This window comes from Zeus faber (genome assembly GCF_960531495.2).
Source record: "Zeus faber genome assembly, chromosome: 1".
Classification (NCBI taxonomy): Eukaryota; Metazoa; Chordata; class Actinopteri; order Zeiformes; family Zeidae; genus Zeus; species Zeus faber.
This window is the reverse complement of record NC_137193.1, coordinates 18,925,313-18,935,051: the sequence shown is the minus strand read 5'-3', so window position 1 is coordinate 18,935,051 and position 9,739 is coordinate 18,925,313. Positions and strand designations below refer to the sequence as shown.

Here is a 9,739-nt window from a genome sequence, read left to right as displayed (position 1 = left end):
TCAATGTTAAGCTGGTTACACACAATAATATACAGCATCCGGTGTGGGATCACTTGTTGGGATAAGAAGCGGCCACACATCAACACCTGCTACATTTGCGGGTGTATAAACCCCGTTCATATTGGCTTGGGGGCAATATATCAGGTGGCCCTCTCCCTTCTTTTGCAAGTCTTTTCATCGGAAACAGAGCCTGCGCAGTACAGACGGGAGGCCGGGTGTTTCCACGGTAACGCACAATGAACCCGCCCCCCCTCGGTCCTGACAACGACCCCCTTTTGATACCAGGTGGATAAAGAATTCCTTTTCTGAAATAAAGACGACGCGTTATTAACGGAGTGAACTCGGTTCGCAGTTGTAATTTGTATTTAGAATTTTTAGTTTGGCCTGTCCTCCGTTCAGCGGCATGGACGTGGACAGGGTTAAAAGTTGTTCTGGCAACAGCCACCGGAGGCACTTCACATAGCTTCAATTTTTGAAAGCCATCGTGCACCCTTGCTCTCCATCACCAGCCCACTCCTGAAATACCTCAATCATCACTTCAGGTGCGATAGTAAAAGCCAAAGGTGAGACATGCTGCCGCAACGTTGCATAAACACCTGTAATAAACCAAAACTGAACTCACTCCAAATAAGATGGAACTAGTCTTGTACAGGGACCTGAAGGAACTGAATGCCTCCAACAAAATGTTGTGTCAAAGGCATTTGCAAAAACACACAACATGGAAATGTCTCCCCTCCCTCTCGGCATTACACATTTCCTGGGAGCTGATGTTAAGCTCCCACTTGATGGAAAGCGCCAGCAGAGAAAGCCCCAGCAGAGGACGTACTTCCCTCGGCAGCTGAGTAAGTTCAACCTGCCAGAGACGACGATGGTGCACTGCTACACCTCCACCATTGAGTCCATCCTCTCCTCCTCCAACAGCATCTGGTACCCACACGCTGCAACCGCCGAGGAAAAGGGCAGACTGCGGCCTGTCATTCGCTCTGCTGAGAAGGTGATTGGCTGCAGTAGATAAGATTGTGACTGACCCCACCCGCCCTGGACACAAAGTTTCAAACACTTCCGTCTGGCAGGAGGCTGCGGTCCAACAAGGTCAGAACCTCTCGCTACAACAGTTTCTTCCCGTCTGCAACTGGCCTCATCAACAAGGCCCGGGACCCCCCCCATCCCATAGACACGACATGGACCTGTACGCCTTCGATTGAATGCGTTTATCAATGCGTTACATTAACACACATTAGGACTATTATCCGTGAACATTGCAGACTGTTACTTTATACTGAACATTTGCACATTCCAGCACAAACTGTACAGCTTTATTTAAAAAACAAGAACAGCCTTATTTTACATATTCCACTTAGTTTTCCTATTGCTCTACTTTACCTTTGTTTCATGTATGCACCGAACACCAAGACAAATTCCTTGTACGTGTAAAATTACTTGGCAATAAAGACAATTCCCATTCTGATAAACGGCACAACCCAATGAGGTATAGTTAACTTATTAAAATACTTTAAAAAGCAACACATCACACCACGAAATATAAAACAGCAAGACTAACATTTTATTTCAAGAGCATAATACTCAAACGCTTGGCTCCCTGGTTCAAAATACACAAGACCAAAGTAATTCCACCCGATATGGAAGCCTAGATGTAGCTTTACTCAAATGGTAATTCAAATCGGGAAATTTCATTTGAATTCCAAAGCTGCAATTTCATCTCCAACTCTTGCAAGCACAATATGAAACTTGAAATGAGTATTGTTTAAATTGTCATATTGTAGCTAAAAGTGTTGGAAATCAAAATGTAAGTGTAGAATCTTTTTAATTACTATTTAAACAAAGTAACACGTATGCTTCCATAACCTGAAGTGGTTTGACTTCACAAAGCCAAATTGGATTTCAACGGTAAAATGATGGCCTCATATCCAGGCAAACAACAGCAGGTTGGTAAAATGCTAAACATTGCTTCCATCAAATGAGCAAAACGGTGGTATATTATGGTGCCTCTCTTTTGGAACTGATCAAAAAACAGCAGTTCAACAGATGAATTGTTAGTTTTCAGAATTTACATATTAGCATATACAAAAAAATATATATCTATCACCAATTATGCGTAGAACTCAATAAAAAAAAATTACGCAGGGCATTCAAAAGAAAGTAAATTCGTTTTGTGAGATCAAACCAATCAAAATTAAAAGTCATGACCGTCCAAGTTATAAAAAATGAATCTTCACAGCTACACAGAAACAAGTGAAACTGAAATGAGTACTTCAGATTTAAAAGACGACAAATCTAAAAAGTACATTGAGGCGGCCTCGAGGCCCATGTGTGACTGTGGGTCAACAGAGTGAAGCAGACTCACGTTGGCACTTGGTTCTGCCAAGGAATGCAATAAGGTGAGAAATCGATCTGCATGTATGGTACGTCATCAACCAGAGGAATGGTTTTCAAAAGTACATTCAAAGCTTTGGCAATTAAGGCAAAATAAAGACGACAATGAATGACATTGATCATATTATGTTACACCCCCCCCCCCCCCACACACACACACACACCCAACAATGACGTCTCAACACGTACAACCACTTTTTAATGTCTTTTATTTTTTACCTATCTATGTATTCGATTTGACCCACTCCAAAAACCCTGACCCGAAGACAGCTGACATGACTCAACACTAAACTGCATTACAGTTGAAATAACTGAATTGAAACTGAAGGAATTGGCAATAATGTAAGCATGCTTGTTCGGTATCCCTAGTATCTATTACTATTATTTTACATTGGCATTGTTAGGATGACAGTAAGTACAGATGATTCCAAAATAAATGCAATGCCAGTTTCAGTGATGGAATTTAACACATAAAAAGCACATAAAAGCACATTTAAACAATATTATCGAGTTAGTCAGGAAAAAACAACTAAGAACTGCAGCATATCTACCCTCAGCAAGTGACAAAACGTTAAAAATATGCCTCTTTCATTAACTCTATTGTTTTCTATGTGTTTTTTTACAGCAACCAACCTGATGTATTTCATGTTACTGCAACTTCTATGGTTGAACCTGACTCCATGCCATGCCTTGTGGGCCTACTGACCAACCATTATTACTGAAACAACTTTAATTTATTCCCCCAGAAATGTCATCAAGCGGCACAAAGGCTCCATCCTGATAATTGACCATTTCTTCAGAATCCACACCTTCCCCTTCGTGAATGTCCTCATCTTGCTTCTCTGATTCCTCTTCGTAAATGTCCTCATCTTGCGTCTCTGCGTCTTCTCCTTCCAGGTGATGCTTTGTTGGGAGAGTGACCTCCATCTGAGTCGGAGAACTTTTTGGGCGTCCCCTTTTTCGTGGGGCGGCGTCTCCACCCGGGGGACGCCCAGCCTTTCTAGGGGGTCTGCTCTGTGACACTGGTACACCCTTCAGCAAGTGAGCCCCTTTCTTTGACTCAGACTTTCGGGGGCGGCCTCTGCTTCTGTGGGGGGTTGGAGGAGCCCCCTCTGGGGGTTCAACTCGCGGGTATTTCCGCGGCCTTCCCAGCGGCTTCCATACTCTGGGTTTCTTCAAGGCCTCGGGTCTAGGTAAAGGGTGCTTCCTCGGTCGACCCCTTTTGGCTGGATCTTTTCTGGGTCGACCACGCTTCTTTCCTTTTCTGGCTGGAGCAATCCCTTCCGCGGAGGAACCCTTGAGCAAAGTGGTTTTATTGGGGGAGCCCTTTGGTCTACCCCTTCCCCTCTTAAGAGGCTGGGAACCATCTGAGCCTCCCTGCTTAGATGAACCACTCGCCTGCGTAGCACTTTGTCTAGGTCGTCCCCTCCCTCTGCGGAGGGGTTTGGTGCTTCCATCGGATGCATCTTCCTCCTGGCTGCTCCCTGCCCCCTCCCCGGACTCCCCCTCACTGCTTGCTTCTCTCTCTGTATACCTGACTTTCTTGTTGAGGGAGCCCTTGGGTCTTCCCCTTCTCCTTGGTGGTCTAGAGCTCTGATCATCCTCCTCTCCACTCACAGAACTTTCTGCCGTGCGCTTTAGAGAGGCGGTTCCTTTTGGCCTGCCCCTTCCGATTTTTGGTGTGTTGGGATCACCATTTGATAGATTCTCTTCCCATCTTTGTCTCTCAGCATTCTTTTTAAGGGTTTTCTTGTTGGGAGAACCTTTGGGCCTACCTCTCTTCCTGGGAGTTTGGTTGGCTCCAGAACCCTCTTCACTGCTGCTCTGCTTCTTGGAGCCCGATGATTTGGGCCTACCTCTGCCCCTTTGAGGTTGCACAGAGGCATCTGTGTTTTTATGCACAGTGTGCTTCTCGCCAGAGCCTTCCGATCTCCCTCTGCTCTTCCGTGGCTGTCCTTCAGAAAAGTCCGAACCAAACTCTGCCAGGCCAACATGAGTGACCCACACCTGCAGCTTCTTGGATCCCTTCGGCCTCCCCTGCGCTCTCTTGGCCGGCCCAGGGCTGCTGTTAGACATGTCTACTCCTGATTCCCCACCACTGCTTCCAGCGTCTCCCTGTCCTTCCTCGGCCACTGTCATTACCTTTTCCATACCTTTGCCTTCACCGTGGTTTTTTCTTTTGGAACTAAATGGGGTTGCACCTGTAAACCACACATTAAAAGAGATGGTTAGAAAAAAAATCATATATCAAAGGAAGACTGAAATTATAGGACACACCGTTAAAAAAATATAAAGATATCAAGAAAAAAAACTGAAATATTAGAGATGCAGTTATAAAATAGTCCATTGGAAAAAACATTGAAATCATATCTCATACATAAAGGGGTTAAAGAATGTTAACAAAAAAAACACATTTACTGAAATGACATATCATTATGAAATGCCCATACATTAAGACAAAAGTATTTACTGAAATTATATATGAAAAATACAGATGGGTGACTAAAATGTCCATATATCAAGGAAAAATATTGACTGAAATTATATATAAAATAAAGAGTTTGGTAAGAAAAATGTCAATACATAAAACAAAATATTGACTGGAATTATAGATAAAATACAGAGATTAGTCAGAAAAAAATTCCCATATCAAGAAATAAAAAGCTTTACTCAAATGTTATAAAATGGCCATACACAAAGGAAAAAATATTAACACATATATGCATGCACATTAATAAATACATATTTATGAGATGGTTAGACAACAAAATAAAATAAATTAATGATATAAATAATATTTAATAAATATATTTAATATAGTAAAATACACCTCTTTTCCACATGGGAATGCTGGTTATATGCTGAAAGTGAGCCGGTCTATTTCCTGGAACAGAACACTGTAATGGCGGGAGAGTGAGCGTTAACTCGCCGGATTGTTAGCTTTGCTAGCAAACCTTAAACATGTGCACAATTTCATAACCGCTGCGTGAATTTCCGTCTCCTCGATGGTACAATTTGAAGCCAACAGCGTTTAATGGAAATGTTTTATCTTACAGGTGCAACGCTCATTCAATATTAAAATAAACCCCATGACAAAACATCTGCTCAGTTTTCGGTTGAAATTGTGCTCCAGACAATAACCTACGCCAACATCTACGCCCGCGAAAAGAAAAAAGTTAGCGGCCTGTAAATAACAAACATACTTTTAAGGGATCCTATATCTCACCTTAGAAATTTTCCCTGCCCGATTTTGTGTTATTTTTTCATTTATTTGATGTAATTTGCGCTGAAAATGCAATTTGTATCGTTGTTGTTGTTGTGATGGACGTTTAAACCGCGACCGCTCCGAGGCGTCCGCGGTGTTCTTCTTCGCCCAGATGATTACTTCCGGCAGACTGGAGGCTTGTCGGCGTGTTTCTGCCTCCGAGCGGCCAGTTGGGGAACGACACCCGAGCGACCACCAACCACGACCGAAGAAGATAAGAAACCTCTGTGTCTCTTAAAGCGTTCACCGTCAGCCCACCAGCACCGCTGTCCGGCCACAGCAAAACCACAACCCACCTAAATAGATCAACGTGCAACCATAAAGTACCAAGGCCAAGCAAATCACATCATATTAAAAAAAAAACAACTACAAATGGAAGGAAGGTAGCTTGGAAATCTGCCAAAACAATATTAGGCAAACACAAGTCCAGCCACTCCTAGACCAGTTTCAGGAAACAACCGTTCAATACAACAGTGAAGCTATCAACAGGGCAGTAGAAAAACGTAGTGATATACTTGACCTTTCAGCCTCCTTCTCAAACCTAAAAGGCATCAAATTGAAACACCAACAAAGATAACGGCAAAGACAAATGGTTGCAAATGAATGCAAAAAAAAAAAATCAGGAAGCAATGAAGGAACCTATCTAACCAAGAGCATAGAGACCCAGACAACCAGAACATACGTCTTCACTAGAGTGAAACATTAAAACAGTATAAAAACACAGCAAGAGAAACACGTTAGAGAGCAGTTACATGCTTTTGAAGAATACATAAAAACAAACCACTTCCGGGACAATTGGAAGACTCTAAACAAACAAAAACATGAGGACCTACACATCCAAGATGGAGGTGTATCAGTTAACCACTTCTCCAATCTCTTTGGTCCAATAGAGAAGAACAATCAGCAACAACACATACAAGATCAACTACAAAGTTTAGAGTCAACCATAAAAGACTATGAGAACCCACTCGACTCCCCAATTACACTAAAAGAAATACAGGACAAAATAAAATCATTGGAACCAAGAAGGCCTGTGGTGTTGATGGTATCCTGAATGAAATGATCAAATTCACAGATCTCAAATTCCAATTGGCTATATTAAAACTTCGTCCTCAGCTTGGTACCAAGGATTGATAACACCGCTACACAAAAGTGGAGTAAATATGACCCTGATAACTACCATGGGATCTGCATCAATAGCAACCTCGGGAAAGTCCTCTGTATGATCATGAACCAGAGACTCTCTACAACTCCTGACTGAAAACAATATACTGAGCAAATCCCCAATCGGCTTCTTCCCAAATAATTGCACAACAGATCATATGTTCATGCTCAGCACCCTAATTGCCGACCAATTGAACAAAAACAGAAAAAAATATTCTCCTGCTTTGTTGACTTCAAAAACGCCTTTGATTCTATCTGGCACGAGGGTCTGCTGTATAAACTTTTAGAAAGTGGTGTCGGGGGAAAAAACCTACAACATCATAAACTCTATGTACACAAACAACAAGTGCGCTGTCGTGATCGGCAAAAAACACACAGACTCCTCCCCCTAAAGCTAGGGGGTTAGACAAGGATGTAGCTTGAGCCCAACCCCCTTTTCAACATCTACATCAATGAACTGGCGAGGGCATTGGAGCGGTCTGCAGCTCCTGGCATCAGCCTAGCAGACACACAAGTCAAATGCCTACTGTTTGCAGACGATCTAGTGCTCTTGTCCCCGACCAAAGAAGGGCTACAACAGCAGCTTGATGTTCTGCACCAATTCTCTCAGACCTGGGCCCTGACAGTCAATCTGACCAAGACAAAAATCATGATATTCCAAAAAGGGGCCAGCGTCCAAAACCACACACTTACAGTAAATTCTTTCTAGATAATGTTGCCCAAAAAACGAAACCTACCTGGGCCTGAACATGAGCACCACAAGTAACTTCGACAAAGCAGTGAACGACCTGTGAGACAAGGTGAGAAGGGATTTCTACGCCATCAAAAGGAACATCAATTTGGACATCCCAACTCAAATCTGGATTCAAATATTGGACTCTGTAATAGAACCCATTTCCCTATATGGTTGCGAGGTCTGGGGTCCACTCGCCAACCAAGACTTTACATAATGGGACATACACCAAATCGAGACGCTGCATGCAGAATTCTGCAAATCCATTCTACGAGTCCAACGGAAAACCACAAATAATGCATGCAGAGCAGAATTAGGATGATACCCATTAATTATACAATTTCAAAAGAGATCATTTAAATTTCATAGTCACCTAAAAGAAAGTGACCATGACACGCTCCATAACAAAGCCCTGACCTACAGAAAGACTGTAGGGAGGAGCCCATTAGACTAAACCAAATGATAAGAAAACAAAAACAAAACCATGACACCATGGAAATAATCAGCAAAACACCAGAGCAAACTGGAATGCTATTTAGCCCTAAACAGAGAATTGGCAGTGGCAGGTTACCTGACCACTGTAGCTAATCCAAAACTAAGGAAATCCTTGACGATGTACAGACTCAGTGAACACAGCCTGGTCATGGAGAGAGGTCACCACAGCCAGACCTGGCAACCCAGAGAGGAAAGACTGTGCAACCACTGCACAAAACAGGAGTTGGAAACTGAGCTGCAATTTCTCACCTCCTGCCAACTGTACCAAACATCAGAGACACAGGCCCTTTCTCAATCTGCATTCTTGTCTGTACTTGTGGAATGTCATCAGTCGCAGCCCAAGTACTGTTCCAATTCAAAGTACGCATCAAGCCAAGTCCAGTCTGAATGCCCGGATGTGGACATGCTCCGCCCGTTTTATCGAGGATGCATCGTGGTGACTTGTATGGACTTGAAAAGGTTTACAAGCACCAAAAAGGACAAAAACAAGTCCAATAACAAAAACCGTCCTTATCTGCTGGGCAAAATACAGGATTGCACAAACACAGCAGCAATATTTGTGAGCTGCTGTGACCGGAAAAGGGCATCCGATGGAATACAAACACCAAAAAGGCTGTCCAGCACCTGTGACCGCTGTGTGACCTCTGTACATAGACACACTTACTGTACATACATACACAACAAATATTTTTGATAACACAACAATAATTTGCAGTGTTCACATTTAATTACTACAATTATATTTACCATTAACTTTTTATTTAACTGCAACTGTACATTTTTATATTCTACTTTAAGTTATTTCTTATTCACTATTCTTGCATGTTTGTACATTTACATTTGTTGTTCTTGTTTTGTTGTTTAATTTCACACTTGCTTCTGGCAATGTAAACAACTGTTTCCCATGCCAATAAAGCCCCTTTTAATTTAAAATAAAAAGGACAATAACACTGATACACAGAAAATTGTGGTAAAACCATAAAAATGGAAGGAAAGAAACAGACACATAAATGATTTAAATATACCAAAATCTCATGTAGCCATCTGAGTAAGTTATGTACACAGAACGGATTGTGTTCATTTTTAAATCTCCAATCACCAAATGAGTCGTGGTCCTACCTGAGTCAAGGATAAGTTATATTAAAATCACAGCTAATCAGTGATGTGGTTTACTTTTTTTTTCTCCATTATTTGACATTTAATTCCCCTCTCCACAGGAAGGCACTATCGCCCGCAGCAGAGGAAGGGTGGGATGGAAAAACAGCACATTAGGATGGAACAGATTTAAGAATGAATTAAGAGTTGCATTTCAGGTTGAGAACTTGAACTCCACTCGCAGACTAACCCTGTCCTAGATGCAATCGCATACAAATACTCTGTGTCTCTGTGTCTGTGTCAAATACTTGTCAGAGGGACTGGATGGACAAGTTGAATAGTGTGAGGTTGGGTTAGAACCGCATGTACCGCTCCCTGCCCACCAGGGAAGGAGGCTGAATAGGTGTAGTCATTGTAAAAATAACAATTTGTCATTGTGATCTTGTATAAAATACATATAACTTGTATAACTCGTTGTTAAAGTTGAAATTTTTCAATTGAAGAAAGCAGTGTTTGTTACTATAGTTGAGCTGTAAAAATGAAAGATACAGATGCTGGGGAAGAGGTTTCCGTTGAATAAGGAAGAAATATAA

At 42.1% G+C, this 9,739-nt stretch overlaps 1 protein-coding gene across 2 annotated transcripts; it reads right to left on the bottom strand.

Annotated features, from left to right (window-relative positions):
* Window positions 1-2,591: 2,591 nt before the first annotated feature.
* LOC307242054 (uncharacterized protein) lies at window positions 2,592-5,754 on the bottom strand. 2 transcript variants are annotated; one of them, XM_080016390.1, is made up of 3 exons: window positions 5,621-5,754; window positions 5,225-5,291; window positions 2,592-4,595 (listed from the first exon to the last, which is right to left on the bottom strand). In XM_080016390.1, the coding sequence occupies exons 2-3, from the start codon at window positions 5,235-5,237 to the stop codon at window positions 3,124-3,126; spliced, it is 1,485 nt and encodes a 494-aa protein (XP_079872516.1). In that variant the 5' UTR covers window positions 5,238-5,291; window positions 5,621-5,754; the 3' UTR covers window positions 2,592-3,123. The 2 variants fall into 2 exon arrangements, with proteins under 2 accessions (XP_079872516.1, XP_079872517.1); XM_080016391.1 differs by lacking the exon at window positions 5,225-5,291 and having other exon boundaries at window positions 5,621-5,749.
* Window positions 5,755-9,739: the final 3,985 nt, after the last annotated feature.